Source organism: Ovis aries, chromosome 1 (assembly GCF_016772045.2).
Source record: "Ovis aries strain OAR_USU_Benz2616 breed Rambouillet chromosome 1, ARS-UI_Ramb_v3.0, whole genome shotgun sequence".
NCBI classification, from domain to species: Eukaryota; Metazoa; Chordata; class Mammalia; order Artiodactyla; family Bovidae; genus Ovis; species Ovis aries.
This window is the reverse complement of record NC_056054.1, coordinates 246,825,311-246,846,779: the sequence shown is the minus strand read 5'-3', so window position 1 is coordinate 246,846,779 and position 21,469 is coordinate 246,825,311. Positions and strand designations below refer to the sequence as shown.

The 21,469-nt window shown below is 41.9% G+C and overlaps 1 protein-coding gene across 1 annotated transcript in view; it reads right to left on the bottom strand.

Moving 5' to 3' along the window:
- Positions 1–913: 913 nt before the first annotated feature.
- The window catches only part of PCOLCE2 (procollagen C-endopeptidase enhancer 2), an 84,333-nt gene continuing 63,777 nt past the window's right edge, over positions 914–21,469 (bottom strand). The window contains exons 6-9 of the mRNA XM_004003284.6: positions 13,157–13,311; positions 7,567–7,650; positions 4,427–4,594; positions 914–1,494 (exon numbers count right to left, since the gene is read on the bottom strand). Coding sequence (XP_004003333.1) covers positions 1,364–1,494; positions 4,427–4,594; positions 7,567–7,650; positions 13,157–13,311 — 538 coding nt within the window. The 3' untranslated portion in view covers positions 914–1,363. The remainder of the gene's footprint in view (positions 1,495–4,426; positions 4,595–7,566; positions 7,651–13,156; positions 13,312–21,469) is intronic.

The following is a 21,469-nucleotide window of genomic DNA, read 5'->3' as shown; positions in this document are numbered from 1 at the left end:
ATAGGTACAGTTATTTCCTCTTCTGCAGTTCCCGGCCAACAACCTCCTGAGGCTGGTTGCCACACCCCTGGCAGGTCCGGCTGTGTTTTAAGTAGCTCTGTACATGATGGGAGCCCTTTTATAGTTCTTCCTCTCCTGGGTGAGTATAGATTTTTTAAAGGCAGTGACAGAATGCATCCCAATAGATAAACCCTGACCCAGTTAACTAGGGATGAACAAAATAGCGGTGGGAGGAGCTCTTCTAATTTCTGTGCTTCTAATTCAGGTCCTACAAAATGACTATGATTTAGGCTAGGGAAACAAAGGCTAAACTCTGCAAGATGAGAGTTTTCCTCTGGGGCAGAGAAGACCTCTTCTAGTGGCAGGAAGGGCACTGGGTTTGGACTTAGGACTTCTAAGCTTGATTGCCTGTTCTGTCTTTTGGGAGGTGTGTGCTCTGGACAAGTTACTAAATATACCCGAGCTTCCATTTCTATTACAAAGTGAAGGACCTGAACGCGATTCCTGAGGGACATCGTTCCAGCTCTCAATTCTCTGGTTCTGCAGAAAAGAATTTTAGTCTGTTTACAGGACTGAATCCAACTGGTTCCTGTCGTCCTTGGACTGCTCTTTTGGTGGTGGTGGTTTAGTCGTTAAGTCATGTCCGACTCTTGCGATCCCATGGACTGTAGCCTGTCAGGCTCCTCTGTCCATGGGATTCTCCAGGCAAGAATACTGGAGTGGGTTACCATTCCCTTCTCCACGGGATCTTCCTGATCCAGGAATTGAACCCGGGTCTCCTGCATTGCGGGCTGATGATTTACCAACTGAGCTATGAGGGATGCCCCTTGATACAAGGACAACTTTACAGGTAAATACCAGGGAATATCCTTTTCATAGTGTTACACTTTTTAATGAAAAATTTTAATGGCAGTTATATAATCATTTAAAAATATTTTATTAAGCACTGGTTTTAAAAATGCGAGAGAAGAATATAACACCTCAGAGCAAATGCTTGAAGGTAAAACAAATATCACTATAAATATTGCACGTATAAAAATCTCTTTTTTACATCTTCACACAACTCATTTCTAAAATATCCTTTTACAGAGATACATAAATAAACTGCTTCCAAACTGTCAACGCTTGATACATTTAGTCTCATCACCCCACTGAGTCTGCAGGCTTCCAATCAGATATCTGCTCCTCTTACGTGCAAGCAACAGAACTTCCATCAGCAACACCTGAGCTCTCCTACCTACATCCTGTGAAGAGTAAATCTCTCTGAAAGCTCAATATTTCAGGTTATAAATTTTCTTTTCCTACTGAGAAAAAAAAGATCTTTCAAAGGCAGTGACAGAATGCAGCTTAAATGGACACAGTGTTAACATTGCTTGTTCTTCAGGGCGTCCAGGAGCTTCTGATTCTTGGTCTTGAACATCATGATAAAGCTGTTAGGCATGAGCTTGCCTCGCCCATCTTCACCCACTTGACCCATAATTATGTAATTTAAACCTAAAAGAAAATGTAAGATTAATTTTTTTTCTCTGTGTGTGTTGGTTTGAAACAACTTAAGACTATAACTTACCTCCAGATAAATGTTTTACAAATGGTGTAATTAGATATTTGTTCTTTCTAGCATAAAATCTTGTTTAAGGCTCTCATTGAAAAAAAAAAAAATCTAACTTTGACAGAATAGAATGTTCCTGCTCTGGTTACATTAAGAAACTGGATGGAATGATTAGACCCAGTCAGGTCCAGCTCTGCATAAGGTCTAGTATTTACTGAGTGTCCTCTACAAACACTATTCCCATGAAAAGCTCTCCTTCCTCAAGGGGCTGTCTTCAGAAGGCCCCTCCTGGTCCCACTAGGCTTCTGGATCTCCCCAGGCATTTGGAAACTATTGATCCATTGTCTTCCGTTGTTGTCTTGAACTTTTTATTAAACCCTCCAACATTTATATTATGTAAGTTTTTGAGGGCATGGTTGGACCATATACTTCTTTACATTCTTTTAGTCCCTAAAAAGATATGTACTAAAAAGTACTTTTATCATTGTACTATTTTTTTATATATCTGTGTGTCTGGCTAAGGTAAGTAAGCCTAGACTGGAGCCCACACTGAGGTATGTCGGGTTCAACTCTGAAGATTTACATTGCTTAAGAAAAATGTATGTGTTACCACCTCCTTTATTCTCCCTCTCCCCCTGTGTGTCATAAGAGACATTTCCCCCCCTGTATAAGCCTTCCTCTGTGGTCCGCCACTATAATCGTAGTGGTCCTGAACCTGTGAAGGCTCAGCAGGCTGGCCGGGCAGATGCCACTGCAAGAGAGATGACAGTAGGTATGAGATCTGATGAGATGAGATCTGACAGTATCCAGACCTGGATTATTTGCTGTTCCGGATACTTCTGGAAAGAAGTGTTACCTTTTACAGAGCCTTTACTATCCCTTCTTAAGAGTCAATGGAATTATTATTTGGAATTTATGTGGTTTACATGCATATTTGTTCTCGTCTCTGATTATTTCTTCAAGAAACTACGTTTTAGAGTATAATTTCTGAGCAACAGCATATGAAAGTTGTACTATGTTGCTTTTTCAACAAACTATAAGGTGATGTTGGTCTTATTTTTCTGATGTTCACTTTTCTTAGTAGTGAGGTACAATGTTACTGTATTAATTCATTATTTATTCTTGATTATATCCTTTCTACATTTTGCTTTGAAGTTACCAATTATTTTCTGTTCAGAAATCAAGTCCTTAATACTACTTAAATATTATCAACCTCTTATCCATTGTGTTTTCAAAAATTACTCTCCCATTTTATTTATCATGTTTGTTTGCATTTTAATCTAGTTTACAATGTTACATGAAGCTCTGAAGATCAAATCTGTTATGATAAAACTGATGAAAATTTTCCTTTCTGGCATTTTCCATTTTATTGTAGAAAGATTTTCTCACAATATATAAATTTTTTCAAAAATACAGTCGATGTGAGGCTGCTGGCCTCTTGACTTTTCTGAACAATCTGAATTCATAGTAAAGCTTTCTTAATGTGGATATCTGTATTTCTGTATGTGTGGTAAAGGTTTGGCTTCTTTTGATTGTGGAAGAGGTTTGTAATAAGACTGAGAAAAGGAACAAGCTGATGTCGGATGGGAAGTCATGGTTCATCACACAGCGGAGTGCCAGGCATTACTGCCATTCCAAAGAAAGAGAGCTGTGTATATGCTGTTGATGGAAAGCTGTCCACACACACATCATGTGGAGGGAAGGTTGAGCAGAATATGTGTAGAAAGATCGCATTTGTCTACATGTGTATGTACATTTTTACACGGACAGAACCTTCTGGAAGGAGCTTTTCACTGTGCCTCTGGGGAAAGGGAAAGGGCTTCCCTTTTTATTTTAAATCCTTCTCTACTTAGTTGGCACTAGTGGCAAAGACCGCCTGCCGATGCAGGAGACATCAGAGATGTGGGTTCAACCCCTGGGTTGGGAAGATCCCCTGGAGGAGGGCATGGCAACCCACTCCAGTATTCTTGCCTAGAGAATCTCTAGGGACAGAGGAGCCTGGTGGGCTATATAGTCCACAGGGTCACAGAGAGTCAGACACAACTAAAGCGACTAAGCGTGCACTACTTATTTAACTTTTTCAAAAACCACAGAACATACATTACTTTTATATACCTGTTTTAAAAAATTACGTGCCTCTGGCTCTAGGGTAACTTTCCTTTTCCTAAAATTTATCTTAATAAACTCACACTCACCCATGAATTTAATAATCTCATATTTACAGATGAGCCCCAGATCTTTTATTCTAGCCCATAGATACCTCTCTCTTCTGAACACCAGCTCTGAATTTCCTGTTCCTTTTTTAAAAAAATGTTTTTATTTGGCTGTACTGGGTCTTAGTTGCTGCTCATGGGATCTTCAATTGTCACTGAGGTATGTGAACTCTTAACTACAGCATGTGGGATCTAGTTCCCTGAACCAGGAATTGAACTCGGGCCCCTTCCATTGGGAGCGTAGAGTCTTATTAGCCACTGGACCGCCAGGGAAGTCCTTGAATTTCCTATTCCTTGATAGATATTTTCCTCTACACATAGTAGTGGTACTTTAAGTGCAGTAACTGAAAATCTCTTTCTCCTGAACCTCTTTCTTTGTCTGTTCCCTATTGATCCAACTTCAAATGCTTCTTGAACTCACTGACCATTTCCATTATCCTGTCTTCTTCCACAAGTTACAGGAACTGAGACTGGAGCCCAGTTCTGCCTGACTCCAAAGGCCCTCCTTCTCCATCAGAAGTGGGCAATACATGAGCCACGACTTGACTTCTCTAGACCAGCCATGGCATGGAAAGATCCATGACTTGCTTGGAGAGGCTCTCCTTTCCCCTTCTCTGCCCTTGAGCTCCCCCGGAAGAAAGCTGGGAGTTTTCTTGCTGCTCACCTCTTCTGAGGAGTGGGCACTGCTTGCAGACCACAATGACCTTGGCGCTCATGTTCTTGCCGGCCTGCTGAATTGCCAGATTGCCCTCTTTATAAATGTTGATGATCGAGACCGTGGCATGCAGACTCCCACCTCGAGGGATGGTGGTGATGACAGTGCCGGCCAAGACTGCAAAAGAAAACATTTTTAAAATCATAGGACAGTGAAGACCAATGTAAGCAGAACTGAAAATAGTTGTATTGATACATTCCACTAACTTTCAGACGGAAAACATTTTAATGTTAGAAAGAAGGGCTTAATAAGAGTCATTAAATTTAATTCTGTATATCTGTCATCAAAATACAGGTTGAAAAACAGGAGTCATGGGGTACCACTGTATATTACCCTAGCTGTTAGGTATTGAAAAAAACCAAAATAACTACCAAACTGCAGTCAGTTGCTGAGACAGAGACTTGTTTCAATGTTTTATCCAACTTGTGGATCAATTACCAAATGTGGTAATTGCATCTCTGCTTGTTAATACTCAACAGGACCATGTAACTTTAAGGCAGTGCCATAATAAGAAGTTGCATGATGGAGGTTTGAGCCATAAAGATCTGAGTCCTTGTGTCTGTGTGGGTGAGCACTTACCTTTCTGTATCTCCCCCTGGTTCCTCTCTTTTTATTTATTTATTTGGCGGAAGCTGGGTCTTAGTTGCCGCATGCAGGATCTTAGTTCCTTGACCAGGGATCGAACCCAAGCCCCCTACATGGGGAGCTTGGAGTCTTAGCCACTGGACTTCTGGGGAAGTCCCTCTGGGTCTTTCATATTCTCTTTCTTATCCATCCTTTTTATCTCAATGAACAAGTCAAAGCATAGAACTGAGGTATAACTTTAAACATTTCCTTGGTTAGAAAAAATTAGCAAAATTCCATTGCTTTTCATTACGTAACTCTCTCTTCTTACCATGTAACACTCAGAGAAGAGTCTTCCGAGCCATGTAAAGAAAGACACAGTGTTTCACAAAGGCATGCTTCAGGCATTTTTTTAAGAGGGCGTATTTCATGTGATGCAGGACTTGGACTGAATGACTTTTTGATAATCCTGTCTTTATCCAGAAAACCAACTGCAGCCCCCAGTCATTGTGAAATCAAAACTTGTCCCTAAAGGGATTTCCTTGGTGGTCCAGTGGTTAAGACTCCATGCTTCCACTGCAGGGGGCATAGGTTCGATCCCTGGTCAGGGAACTGAGATACTGCATGCTGCATGATGTGGCCAATTAAAAACAAAAACAAAACCCTGCCCCTAAAAGAGTGTTACCAAGGCTGGTTAAGAACCAACAGGCCTCCTGTGATAGTATTGGGTCATTTTGCCATGTAAGTCACAATGGAATGGATGGAATTTTGGACTTAATAATATTACCCCTTCAGGATAAAGTGAAAACTCACTGCTTATGTGGTGTGCAAAGCTCATCACATCAGAATTCTTATTACGCCTTACTTTGATTCCCAGTGATGAGTGATTCTCTGCAAAATGTCAGTCGGCAGTGGAGTGGAATCGGATAGCTCTGAAGGACTGGGAGGAAGATTTCCTTAAGCACCTGTTACAGGAGATCACACTGGATGTGGGAACAATGACACCTGGTGCTACTAGTCTTCATTTTCATGCCGGTTATTTGCATTTTGGCATGCAAACTCCAGATACATTTAGGGCCCTAGTTTTTTTTACTGGCGTATAGTTGCTTTGGGGGCATCCCAGGTGGCTCAGTGCTGAACAATGTGCCTGCCAATGCAGGAGACACAGGAAACTCAGGTTCGATTCCTGGGTTGGGAAGATCCCCTGGAGTAGGAAATGGCAACCCACTCCAGTATACTTGTCTGGGAAATCCCATGGACAGAGGAACCTGATGGGCTCCACTCTGTGGGCTCACAAAGACCTGGGCACGACTGAGCTGCTGAGCATGCATAGTTATTTTATAATGGGGTACAACAAACTGAATTAGCTATGTGTTTGTGTGTGTGTGTATGTACACTCAATCATGTCTGACTCTTTGCGACTCCATGGACTGTAGCCCACTAGGCTCCTCTGTTCATGGAATGTTCCAGGCATGAATACTAGAGTGGGTTGCCATTTCCTCCTTCAGGGCATCTTACCGACTCAGGGATTGAACCCACGTCTCTTACATCTCCTGCACTGGCAGGCAAATTCGTTACCAAATGCACCACCTGGGAAACCCCAAATTAGCTATACGTATACATATATTCCCTCCTTCTAGAGGGCCCTCGATTCTTTACTGTCCTCACATCTTTACCACAATATGGTCAATCTGGGCTGCAGTTATCATTTGAAGGCATAAGGAAAAGCAAGCAAAGCTTCTTCTGGGAGGCCCTCTGTGTTAGGTAACCTATTTAGGCTGTAGCAACTTTCTTTTCCTGATAAGACTTTTCTTCCATATTCCTTTCAAACATAAGCAACATAATTCAACTTGGGATCATTTGCTCTTGAGCAGTTTTCACAGAATGTGCAAGATTTTTTTAAAAATTTTATTTATTTGATGCAGGATACAGGATGCTTGGGGCTGGTGCAAGATTTTTTTAATTGGAAAAAAACTCTTTAGGAATTCTGATTCATTAGGTAATATCTGCCTGATATCTTCCAGTTTATAAGAGTTTCCAAACGGATTTCAGATTTCCAAGTTTTAATTTCATCCTCTGGAGGGACACTGCAGAGGAAATATTTGAATTTCTTCTGAGAGAGGCCAGCTTGTTTCTGATTTATTTAAGTTGAATTACAGATGTGTGAAAAAATACTCAGTACATGAAAACTGTGAGAAAAAAACAGGATGCAGGGTTTTTTTTCCTGGGGTGGGGGAAACACTGGGCTACACAGAATACACAGAACAGCAGTGTCATGTACCAGAGGTCAAATTATTAAGTTTTAAGTTTATGTGAAAAACGTGTATTTTCTGCTCACATTTTTCTCAGTTGTGAACTCTAACACTTCGAACAGTGCAACACACCTTAGTGTGGAGGAAAATATTTTCCTGGGTAGATGCAGAGTGTAACTGACCCTCTACCATCCCATTCATGGCAGTTCCTTTGAGATTAAGCGTGCAGTTTCGGGTTTCTGACTAAAGAGGAAAAACGGTTTTCTTTCTTACCGAAGTTGCTTGAGCAATAATTGCTCTCCAGAGTCCCCGACCGTCTACACTTCTGCTGACACAGGGCCACGGTGGGCTTTAAACCTTCATTCCAAGATGAAATACATAAGATTCAGGAAAATGAATGCATATATAATTGGTGTTTAGGTCTGAATCAGTCAATTTAAAATTCTCATTTATTTCTCTGAGCCCCCAATCTGTCACTGCAATGAAATAATTAAAGAACCTGCAAAGGATATTCCTCATGTTACCAACTTCTACTCTTAATTTCCTCAGGGTAACTCAATGCCCTCTACTGAGCTTTAAACCTGAGATCAAAGATAACCCGAATTTAGCCCTATTCTCTTCTTCCTTTATATATAACTAATGCTGTATCCAAAAATAGATACAGTCTCATGTGCCCTGCTTACCAAAAACCCAGAACAACAAATAAGAACACAGGAAATATAGGTTAACTCTTCACTTCACCAAAGGAACCTTATGGGGTTCCCCTGTGAGTGGAGGGAGTTTTCTTGGTGCATTTGAAATTCACAATTATCCAAATGTTAGCATCACAGGTTTTGGGGAACAATGCTCATGTGATGAAGTGTGCTGTATCTGTACTCAGATGCAACTCATCACTAAAACATTTTGAGCCTGTCATTGCCTGTAAGGATCTTAAGAACTGAGAAGTAGGCAAATTTAAAAGTACAGCTAAATAGATAAACACAGTAGTTCTCAATTGGGGGTGATTTCTCCCACTAGGTGATATTTGTTAAACTCTGGAAATATTGTTGGCAGTCACAACTAGGGGATGATACCAGCATCTAGCAGGTAGATAATCAGTGATGCTGCTCAACATTTCACAGTGAACAGGACAGCCCCCAACAGCAAAGAATTATCTGGCCAAAAATGTAAATAGTGCCAAGGTTGGAAAGCTGTGATATGATGATAATATTTAATCCTTATGAAATGAAATGAAAATATTTAATCCTCATTTTCATCATTAAAAATGTTTCCAAAAGAGGTGGCAAGAATACACGGAAGAACTGTACAAAAAAGACCTTCAAGACCCAGATAATCATGATGGTGTGATCACTAATCTAGAGCCAGACATCTTGGAATGTGAAGTCAAGTGGGCCTTAGGAAGCATCACTATGAACAAAGCTAGTGGAGGTGATGGAATCCCAGTTGAGCTGTTTCAAATCCTGAAAGATGATGCTGTGAAAGTGCTGCACTCAATATGCCAGCAAATTTGGAAAACTCAGCAGGGGCCACAGGACTGGAAAAGGTCAGTTTTCATTCCAATTCCAAAGAAAGGCAATGCCAAAGAATGCTCAAACTACCGCACAATTGCACTCATCTCACATGCTAGTAAAGTAATGCTCAAAATTCTCCAAGCCAGACTTCAGCAATACGTGAACCGTGAACTCCCTGATGTTCAAGCTGGTTTTAGAAAAGGCGGAGGAACCAGAGATCAAATTGCCAACATCCATCCGATGGATCATGGAAAAAGCAAGAGAGTTCCAGAAAAACATCTATTTCTACTTTATTGACTATACCAAAGCTTTTGACTGTGTGGATCACAATAAACTGTGGAAAATGCTGAAAGAGATGGGAATACCAGACCACCTGACCTGCCTCTTGAGGAATCTGTATGCAGGTCAGGAAGCAACAGTTAGAACTGGACATGGAACAACAGACTGGTTCCAAATAGGAAAAGGAGTATGTCAAGGCTGTATATTGTCACCCTGCTTATTTAACTTATATGCAGAGTACATCATGAGAAACGCTGGACTGGAAGAAACACACGCTGGAATCAAGATTGCCGGGAGAAATATCAATAACCTCAGATATGCAGATGATACCACTCTTATGGCAGAAAGTGAAGAGGAGCTAAAAAGCCTCTTGATGAAAGTGAAAGAGGAGAGTGAAAAAGTTGGCTTAAAGCTCAACATTCAGAAAACGAAGATCATGGCATCTGGTCCCATCACTTCAGTGGAAACAGTGAGAGACTTTAATTTGGGGGGCTCCAAAATCACTGCAGATGGTGATTGCAGCCATGAAATTAAAAGACGCTTACTCCTTGGAAGAAAAGTTATGACCAACCTAGATAGCATATTCAAAAGCAGAGACATTACTTTGCCGACTAATGTCCGTCTAGTCAAGGCTATGGTTTTTCCTGTGGTCATGTATGGATGTGAGAGTTGGACTGTGAAGAAGGCTGAGTGCCGAAGAATTGATGCTTTTGAACTGTGGTGTTGGAGAGGACTCTTGAGAGTCCCTTGGACTGCAAGGAGATCCAACCAGTCCATTCTGAAGGAGATCAACCCTGGGATTTCTTTGGAAGGAATGATGCTAAAGCTGAAGCTCCAGTACTTTGGCCACCTCATGTGAAGAGTTGACTCATTGGAAAAGACTCTGATGCTGGGAGGGATTGGGGGCAGGAGGAGAAGGGGATGACAGAGGATGAGATGGCTGGATGGCATCATGAACTCAATGGACGTGAGTCTGAGTGAGCTCTGGGAGATGGTGATGGACAGGGAGGCCTGGCGTGATGCGATCCATGGGGTTGCAAAGAGTTCGACATGACTGAGCGACTGAACTGAACTGAACTGCAAAACATTTGGTAATGATTCCCTTATATGTGGCAACATGTTAAGAAGAACTAAACAGAACCACTGTCATAGAGCTGTACATATTGGGTAAGAATTTGCCCTTCTGATATGTTCTGCTAACCCTTCTGTGAATTTACTCTTAATTTGTATCCCTACTTATCTCCAAAAGGATCTAAAGTGTATTACAATATTAAAATATACACAGTTTAATGTTAAAATATACATAGTAGCATATATATATATATATATATATATATATATATATATATATAATAGAGAAAGAGCTCAGAAAGCATTTAGAGGGAATATTGCTCTAAAAGTTGGGGACCTAAATTTATCTAATTCACCGAGTCCAAAGCTAAGTGCCTTAGTGGTTCTCCTTGTCTGATGAAAGAGCATCTTCTTATGCGGACCACTTGGAACCAGCTCCTTCTTGGCCTTAGGACATTAGTCTGGTGGTTGGGTGGGTGGCCCACCCTGACACTCTTCATCTTCCTGTCTGCTCTCTGCTGCCCTCTGTAGCCTCAACACCCCCTGCATCTCAGATGTTCCCTCTGGTCTATCTTAGCCCCTCAGTCCCAAGCTCACATGTCCTTCTGCTGAAGTCTCATCACCAATCTCTCATCCTTCATCCAACAGAACCTCCTCTCCTTTCAGTTCAGTTCAGTCGCTCAGTCTTTCTGTCTTTAGAGGTTCAATACACTGACCCCTCTCCTATTTCTCACTCCATCGCCCTGGCCCATCTTAATTCCTTAGCTTCTCCATGTAGTTTTCATGGTCCATTAGTTCAGTCACTTTCTTAACAACACTTACACTCCTGTTCTGCTCTGCCCTCTGCCCTTTAGCAGTCCGGTAGGAGACTCTTTTCTCTTTCTGTGTCTGCTCACAGACAGCTGAGAACACAGACAGACCCTCATCCAAGTGACAAACTGCCCCACAACCCCCAGGGCGCCCACCTCCCTTCTCGTTCTCAGCGGGTGACCTTGCCTATTTTCTGGTGAGAACGAAGATCACGGAACAAAATGTCCTCCACCAGACCTCTGAGCTGTCTCCATCTGTTCCCTCACTTCCTTCCTCTCCTAAGAGAGGAGGCTGCCTACCTCTGGCCTAAGGTCTGTCCTGCACACCCTCTGGAGGCCAGCCCCTGCCATCTTTGCAGAAATTTCCTCCTCACTTATTCCCTTGCTCCGCCCTTCTGTTTTCCCTCTTTGCAAGCTGCTTCCCCTTAGCTTTACCACGTTCAAACACTCAGGCTCTCTACCTCCCTTCCTCAGGGCTGAACCCTCAGACTGAGTTGCTGGACGTGGTGTTCATTTCCTTGCCACGCTCCACACGCCCCCTCACCCTTGTCCAGCTTCTACCTGAACCACTCGGCTCACACAACCCCTGCCAGGGTGTCCGGCAGCCTCCACATCACGAAATCAGATGGTACCATTCTATCCCTGCTCTTGTTTAAAGTCTCATCAACATCTGAGTGAGATGAATTCTCAACATTAAGTGAGAATCTAATCCTGAACTTTGCTTAAATCCACCAACAGCTTCCTCCACACTTAGGATAAAATCCCAAATACTTAGAGCATAAGGAGCAAGGTGGTAGAGCCCAAAGATGAAGCTAGAAGGAGAGGCCCCAGGGACAAAGTGTGAAGGAGATTGGCCCCTGCGCTGTCCTCTGGTCTGGCTGCTGGCCACAGGAGGCTTTTTAAATTTAATGAAGTTAAAAATTCAGATCTTTAGTTGCACTAATCACATTTCAAGCATCTAAATGTGGCCACCGTATTGGAAGGCATAGGCGTAGACAACAAATTCTGTGGGGGAAAGAAACAGTCTGCGATGTTGGGGGTCGGGGGAAGGGGCAGGGCATGCTGTGGGGAGTTAAGATAGAGGAAGTCAAGGGAACCCTAGGAGTGTGGCTACAGATGCCATGGCCCAGGCTTGAGAAAACAGGTGGAGAAGCAGAAATGAGACAGAAATGTGACAGAAATGAGTTAAATCTGTATTTTCATTTCAATGTATAGCAGTTGCAAACCTGTAGGAGATAATTAAAAATTCATGTTTGCAACTTCAGAGAAAGTTTAGGACTGGATATAAAAGCTGGAGAGCCACATGGGTGTAGACAGATGATTCACTGAGAGAACCGGAGAAATATTGCTGCTATGTGCAGCAGTACACTTCCGGGCCACAAGGTGGCACACTTGTAGAGTGCTCAGAAAAATTAGCCCTTCTGGAAGTGCCTGTACTCAGGACAGCCCTCTCTGCGAACTGGCAGAAAATGGTGGGCAAGAAAGCTGGGCTAATTTCAGCCCAATTCATGTCTTAACCTTAGATTCCCCCTTCCCACTTTTTTCTCCTCCCTTTTAGATTTTTGAGATCTGAGGCCTGAAATGCTGGAGGGCTGTGCTGACAGGGTGTAGAGACAAGAAACAGGACGCTCTGTTGCCCTTGGACTTCTGAGGTCATACCCAGACCGGAGGTCCCCAACTGGTGTCTACAATACATAGAATATTTTTTGTTTGATTTACTCCAGTTTGAAAAAAATAATATATTTTGTATGGCACATTTTGGATCATACCCCCCCCCACCCCCTACAACAAAGTCCAAATACTGGCAGAAATGAAAACAGGCAGGAATCAGAGCCCTGAAATTTTAACCCAAAATACTACAGTTCTATGTAATAAAAAGGAAACCATGATTTTATAAATGCCAAGAAAGAAAAATTAGGCTTGTTATGATCTCTACTTATAATAGGGTTCCTAGTATTTTTAAGTGACCATAATTTTCTTGGATAACATTTTAAAATTATCTTATAAGCATTCTTATTTCTTATACTTTCCTTTCATTCATGGAATCATATTATTCTCTTACGTAAGTTTTTGTCTTATTTAACTTACTTTAGTTTCAATTATTTTCCTCTTAATCAGGTTCCCCCCCCCCCACTTCAGAATAATTTTTCTTATACTCCTCAAGTTTGAGCAGAAATTTCAAAGCAGGCTTACTTGTAGTCGCTGGAAAGGTGGTGGTTACAGGCAGTGCAGTTGTTGTCGGCAATTTTTTGGGCCTGAATTTGTAGTGACCAATAAATCCATCTGCAGTTAAACTTAAATCTGATAAAAACTGAATGAGAAGTTCGTTTCTCTCAGATACAATTGGCCTAAAAGGGAAAAAAAAATGTTTTAAAAAATATATATATATAGATAGATAGGTAGATTTAAAAGTGTAAGGGACACCTCTGAAATGTAGAACTAACTTTCCTTTAATTTCCAACAATAGATTACTGTCTGTTTAAACCGAAAAGTTAAAAGACGACATTCTTAACCTGCTCAATATTCATGCAAATAGCTGACATTTACTGAACGTTTGCTCAGTTAGGCACTGTGCTTTTTGCAAACTGTTGAATTGTGCTTTCACAACCATGTATTATCCCCTTTTTATGGAACAGGTGACTGAAGATCAGCGAGTTCAAGTGATTTGCCCAAGGCCCTCTGCTTGTGTGTAGGAGAGTCAGGATTTGAACCCAGGACCAGGTGCCACTGGGGACAATGTAAACACTGAAGCTGCAGCTGGTGCTTCATAAGTGGTTTAGGGTCTGGTCTGACTCAGCAACCGCACAGCCTCTTTGAACTAAGACTCAGTTCCGGCTGGCCTGGGGAGCTAGGGATTGCTGGCCATGGGGAATCAGATGGAGAAACCTGGTGAACAAATTTCCACACCTTGTGAAGACACTATGAAAGGGATCATCTTAGCGAGGTGGTCACCTAGGGATAAGAAAGCCACGCAGAATTTAACGGGACTTTCATTTCATTGTTAGTAAGAGTTCTCATGCGTGCCTGAAATGGAAACCTTTCTGTTTATAATCTGGGTAGCAAAATGCTCTTAAGGAGAAAGAGAAAGTGATTGTTTTGGTGGTCAGGAACAACCTCATTAAGAATCTAATTTTAAAGCAATCTTAGGGGCGTGCTTGTTAGTTGGGACTAAAGATTTAGTGGCGATAATTACTGAGGCTCAGAAGCTCCCTTACTTAAATCTTAGGGGATAACTATGTTATAAAAGATGGTAGTTTCATCTGATCTTTTGCTATTGTTATTTAAACAATGGTTTAAAAATGCTGTTTGGCTAATTTCATTTTAAAACTAATTCAGAAGTGGAAAAAATTAAAGTTATTTAACCAAATTAATTGGTGGTTTGTCTAAACTCCTTTTTTGAGGCATCTTCTCAGCCGAACCACTTCTTAGGCATCTTGGACAATAAATAAATGAGGCAACTCTTGTTTTCCTTCACCTATCAGCTACTTTGAGTTGGAAGCGTGGAGGGGAAGGTAGATCTAGGTTTGACCACCAGGGAGAAACAGGGCAGGGTCTTCTCTGTCCTGAAGGTTATTGCCTTCCGAGCCAAGGGATGAACCAAACCTAAGAACGAGCTCTGACACCTCCATTTTGCCTTCCAGTCACAAAAATGGGACCAAGGTCATTTAAATAATGCTTCTGAGCATCAAGCCACAAACGCGAATATTTAATCCTGCTTCTGAAAAATATTCCATGAAATAAACACAGCGTGCATGAAACACAGTTCTCAACTACAATTACAAATAAGACATGCTAACCTTGTTTAGATGATAAAATTACAAAAAGCACTTCTTGCAAGCAGCAAAGAAAACCTGAAGATCCAACCAAGCCAGCCTTATGGGCACGATGTTATAATTATAGTGATCATTCACTGCCTCTTGTATGAACTAATCTTGGAAGCACTATACTGGAAGCTGAATTTTCTCAAGGAAGAGTATTTTTGTCACCAAGACATATTTCAGCTATGCTGCTACTGAGCTTTAGTATGAATGTGACAGAACTGCAGTGCCATAAATGTACTGAGGGCCAAGTGTTGCATTTGCAAATTAATGTTGCGAATCACTCGAAAGGCAAGGGGATATCTCATGTGTGCCCACTCCCCACTAGCAAATCCCAGGACTGGATGAAGGATGCTGACTGCTGTCTTACAGAACTGGCTATGAGAACTGTCTGCAGCCAACCAACCACCATATTTCTTGACCCACCTCCTCGTCTTCATCTCTACCACCCTTCCCTACCTCCTTGTCTTGACCTGGACCACTGCCACAGTCTCCCCCTTGCTCTTGTCTAGGAGGGGGTTCTAGGGGCACCAGTCCGGTCATTTTCCCCACCCGCACGGGGAGGGCCCCCATGTCTGCACGATGTGGAGTCCAACTCCACTCTCAGCCTCCTCTCTCTCTCCCACTCAAGGTGTAGGCTCCAGAACAGCACCCATCTCCTCTGTGTATCTTTACAACCAAACTCTGCTTGGAACGAATCCTCTTTTCTGTATCTAACTTCCACTCTTCCTTCAAGACTCAGCTTCAAGAAGCATAATTTCCCCCAACCTCCCCACCACTTGTCCCTACTGGACCAAAGGACTCCTTGTCAGAAATCCACCCAAGACTTTTCATTACCAATTTACCTGTCTGCCTTGTTTCCACCCCTCCTGCTACTCACCTCCGTATCTTTTATTAATCTTGGAGTTCCAGGTCCCTAACATCATGCCCACCACATGGCTGGGGTATATATAGTACCATCTGAACTGAACTGAATCCAATGGTACTGATACTGCGTTGAATCAGGCACAGGGATGCTGGTGATGTCCTGCCAGTCACAACACCCCTCCTCCTAGTCACACATCTAACAGGGGAAAAGTTCCCCAAATGGGTTTTCTCACTTTCTGTACTGCCCCACCCCAGAAGTACTCTGACTGTGGGGAGACAGTCCTCTGGTCCACATGCTAGTTGGTGGGCAGGCAGTCCAGCTCTTCCAGGCAAACTTCTCAGGAGGCCAGGGATGCTCAACAGCGCCCCCATCGCCTCCACCCACCCTCAGTGGAGGCAACCACTACCCTGAGTTTGTGCTCCTTCTTTCCCTTCCTTTATCTACAGATTTACTTATATAAGCTATGGTTTGTCCAGTAGTTATATATGGATGTGAGAGCTGGACCATAAAGAAGGCTGAGTGTCAAAGAATTGATGCTTTTGAACTGCAATGTTGGAGAAGACTCTTGAGAGTCCCTTGGACAGCAAGGAGATCAAACTAGTCAATCCTAAAGGAAATCAACCCTGGATATTCATTGGAAGGACTGATGCTGAAGCTCCAATACTTTGGCCCCCTGATGTGAAGAGCCGACTTGTTGCAAGAGACTCTGATCCTGGAAAAGTCTGAGGGCAGGAGGAGAAGGGGGTGACAGAGGAGGAGATGGTTGGATGGCATCACTGACTCAATGGATGTGAGTTTGAGAAAACTCTGGGTGATCGTGAAGGACATGGAAGCCTGGTGTGCTGCAGTTCATGGGGCCGCAGAGTTGGACACGACTGAGTGGCTGAACAGCAACGGTCTGTATCATGAATCCATATAACCTACAGGTTTGTATGCTTTTAAACTTCATATAAATGAAAGCGTATAGTGTGTCTTTTTCTGTTTTTTTTTTTTCTCACCCTCAACATTACAACTGTGAGATTTATCCACTATGTTCATAGCTATAGTGTGTGAACTGCAACAGAATCTGACTATTCTCTTGTTGATAAACTGTTTACTCTCCCTCCGGAACAAACAACATTAAAGAGAACACTTTTATGTCCTGTGACGCACGAGGACAAAAGCGTCGTTAGTGGACACACCAGAAGGTTAGGGTATACACTCTACACCAGGTTAAAGGATACAAGCTCGTGTTCAATTTTAGTAGATCTTGCCAAACTGATTTCCAAAGTGACTGTACCAATTTACATTCTTCTCAAAGATGTATTCACTGTGCAGCTTTCTTCTTCTGGGAATGCCTTTTCATGTCCTTTGCCCATTTTTCTTAATGAGTTGTTCCTTTTTCCTTATTCACTTTTAAGAATTTCTTGATATGTTCTGGAACCTAGACCTAGGTCTTTGTCAAGTATATCAAATATTTTACAAACATCTGTTTCGGTTTTGTGCCTTCTCTTTCTCTCCCTTTAAGGTGTGTTTTGATGAGCAGAAATTCTCATTTAAACTTCTCATTTAAGTTCCACCTGTAACCCATCTGTAATTGGCTTTTGTGTGACATAGATATGAACACAATTCATTTCCCCATGGAAACAAAAATGGTCCCTGCCTCCATTCTCAACAGGACCAATCTCTGGCTGCTGACCTGTGGGACTCGAATGTGCCCACTCTGCAGAGACACGTGGGTGTGTTTCTGGCTTCTCTGGTGTTTTCATTAGTCAATTTTTCTACCTCTCTGTTAAAACCACACTGGCTTGAATTACAACAGCTTTCTGACCTTGTTCCATCGTGGTAGGTTAAATCTTCCTGCCAGGTCTTCTCCTTCAGAACTGTTCCCTGATCAGGGATCAAACTGCTGTGGTGCCTGCATTGGGACCGTGGAGTCTTAACAACTGGACCACCAGCGAAGTCCTGAAGTGTTCTCTATTTATCCATTAGACCAAGCCTGTTGGTTTACAACCTTCATTTCTACTTTTTTTAAGAGGTTACCTCAATTTACCATCCATACTTACTTTGGCATATTATAAAGTTTCACAATATCTTCACCCGATTCTCAAACAATACAGAGACCTGAGAATCCTTCAACTCTATATCCAATATCTTTGCTCAGTGCTGGTTCCTGCATTTCAGTCTTTTATTCTGTGGTCATTACCTTTCTGCCTGATTTAAAGTTATAATGCAGTTTCTTCAGTTTGGATTTGTTGGTAGTAAACTGTCTCAGCTCTTATTCAACTAAAAATGTCTGTATTTCACCCACATTCACAAAAGAGAAGGTTTTCTGGGTAATTAATTCTAGAGTGTCAGACTTTATTTTTGGGGGCTCCAAAATCACTGCAGATGGTGACTGCAGCCATGAAATTAAAAGACGCTTACTCCTTGGAAGAAAAGTTATGACCAACTTAGATAGTCTATTCAAAAGCAGAGACATTACTTTGCCGACTAAGGTCCGTCTAGGCAAGGCTATGGTTTTTCCTGTGGTCATGTATAAATGTGAGAGTTGGACTGTGAAGAAGGCTGAGTGCCGAAGAATTGATGCTTTTGAACTGTGGTGTTGGAGAAGACTCTTGAGAGTCCCTTGGACTGCAAGGAGATCCAACCAGTCCATTCTGAAGGAGATTAGCTCTGGGATTTCTTTGGAAGGAATGATGCTGAAGCTGAAAAACTCCAGTACTTTGGCCACCTCATGCGAAGAGCTGACTCATTGGAAAAGATTCTGCTGCTGGGAGGGATTGGGAGCAGGAGGAGAAAGGGACGACCGAGGATGAGATGGCTGGATGGCATCACGAACTCAATGGACGTGAGTCTGAGTGAGCTTCCGGAGATGGTGATGGACAGGGAGGCCTGGTGTGCTGCGATTCATGGGGTCGCAAAGAGTCAGACACGATTGAGAGACTGAACTGAACTAATTCTAGAGTGACAGTTATTTTGTGTTAGCATTTTGAAAATATTTTTCTAAGATCTAACTTTCACTGTTGCTACGGAGAAGTCAGTTGTTAGGCTCTTTGTGATAATCTGTCTTTTCTTCCTGGATGTTTTTAACATCCTTCTTTGCTTTTTTGTGGTTTTACTATAATACATGCAGGCATGGATCTATTAAAATATATATTGCTTAGGCTTTATTGACTTCTCATATTTGATCATTGATATCTCTCCTCCATTTTGGAAATTGCTCAGCTAGTATTTCTTCAAACATTAAATTTCCTACATTCTGTATTTTTTCTTATGGAACCTTGGTTAATGTATATTAGGTTCCTTCACTCTAGCTTCTATAAATCTTAACCTCTTTTTCATATTTTCCATCTGTCTCTTTGAGCCATGTTCCAGGTAATCACTTCGTGCCTATTTCTCATCTTAAATCCTTTCTTGAACTATGTCATATCAACTATTTAACATATGTATTAATGTTCTTGTTTAAATTATTATATATCTCAGTTCTGGAAATTCTGTTAGACTCTTTGTTAAATCTATTTGATCATTTCTAAAAGTCTCTTGGTTCTTACTCATTTTCAACAGTCTGTACCTTAAAGGCTCTAAGTAACATATTTTACATGAATTTCTTTGCACATACTTATTTTACATTCTGTATCTCATAATTTTACTATATTTTACTATATATAGTAATTATGTAGTTAATATTTAATTAATATATTTAATTTATATTTAATATAAAATTAAAATATGTATGTTTTAATTGTACTATATTTTTACTGATTACTATAATCAGGCCTCTGTAGGTCTGATTATAGCTTGTTTCTGCTGCTGATGGTTTATGTTGGCTTTTTCTTCATGTTTCATGATTTTTTTGATTAGTACTTGTATTTCTTGAAACTTTATTTATAGGAATTCTTAAAGCCTATGTTAAGATGCATTCTTTCAGCGAGGATTTGTGTTTTCCTCTGTCATACCATGTGGGCACTCACAACTTGGAAATTCTTTAAGTTTCTGACTGCATTTTTTGGGGAATAGTCAGGTAGTGTAAATTATAACCTCAAATCCACATGTGGACTAGTTTTTGGTTAAGAATTCCCATCAGAGACTATTTTTCCTTTCTTTCACCAGAAGCCAAGGCCAAAACCAGCCAATTTTCCTTATTATCTCCCTTGGGGTGGGGGTAAAGAAAATTAATTCAACCACATTGGTGTCACATAGCCATCTCCAAAGCCAAATCTGTGTACAGTAATTCTGAAAGTAATGGCAACCCACTCCAGTATTCTTCCCTAGAAAATCCGATGGACAGAGGAGCCTGGCGGGCGCTACAGTCCATGGGGTCACAAAGAGTCAGACATGACTGAGCGACTGATTACATACACGTTTAAATTACTACTAACTTGTACGTATTCAAATTCTTAATATTATCAAACTTAATAAATATAAATGAATCTAAACTGGAAAGTAACTTGGGACTTTCCTAGTGGTCCACTGGCTAAGACACCATGTTCCCGATGCCTGGGGGGTCGAGGGAGAGGGGGCAGGTTTGATCCATGGCCAGAGAACTAGATTCCACAGGCTGCAACTAGGAGTTCGAATGCCACAACTGAGACCCGGCACAGCCAAAGAAATAAAAATAAATTAAAAAAAAAGAAAGAAAATGCTGTGCTTTAATTCTAATGTGCCTATGGGAAATCACAGAAATTCACTAAGATCAAGTGATGCAGATACTCTCATTAGGTTGAAGAACAGGGTAAGAAAGGCTTTTTTTTTAAGAAAGACTTTTTTTTAAGAAAGACTTTTTTTTTAGAAAGACTATTTAAATTAGCACAATGGTGATTTGCAGGCAAGCAGTAGTCATTTAAACTGCTACCTTTACCAGTATTGTATGCGAAGGTGTGATATGTAGTTTAGTCGCTAAGTCATGTCCAACTCTTGTGACCCCATGGACTACAGCCCACCAGGCCCCTCTGTCCATGGGATTCTCCAGGTAAGAATACTGGAGTTGGTTGCCATGCCCTCCTCCAGGGGATCTTCCCAACCCAGGGATCGAACCCAGGTCTCCCGGATTGCATGTGAATTTTTTACAGTCTGAGCTACTAGGGCTTATTCAACGAGAATTTGGGCAACCATGTGAGGAAGCATAAAGCTCCCAAAGGTCCAGGACAGGCCTCTGATCAGGTAAAATCATCTGCATCCAGCTAGCCTAAGCTTCCAGGTTTCCTCATCTGGATTCTCAGTAAACAGCCCCCAAATTTTTCCTTCGAATTTTCCTCATTCTGCTATGACACTGGAGCTCCCCTCGCAGGGCAGTGAGGTTTCCAGGTCTCTGGCTCAGCATCTGCGCCTGGGGCATCACCAACTCTGCTTCTGTGTATCTATTCAGCTGCCCAGGCCTCTCTGCTGCTGCTGCTGCTGCTGCTGCTAAGTCGCTTCAGTCGTGTCTGACTCTATGCAACCCCATAGATGGCAGCCTCTCTCTTGTTAACGCTGCCTTGCTCTCTGGGTTGGCTATTCTTTGTGTTGTTGCTGTGTGGGACTCCACTGGGAAGGAACCCAAGAATCTGTGAACAAAACAACACAACATCTTCCAGAAAATACAATATAATTGGACAATTTTAGGGGACGTCCCTGCTGGTCCCATGGTTAAGACTCCCCCTTGCAATGCAGGGGACTTGGGTTCAATCTCTGGTTGGGAAACTAAGATCCCACAAGCAGCAGAGCAACTAACCCCATACGCCCCAACTACTGAGTCTGTGTGCCACAACTACTGAAGCGCACTTGCCACAACTAGAGAGTCCGTGTGTACAACAGAACAAAGATCCCGCGTGCTGCAACAAAGACCTGACGTAGCCGAAT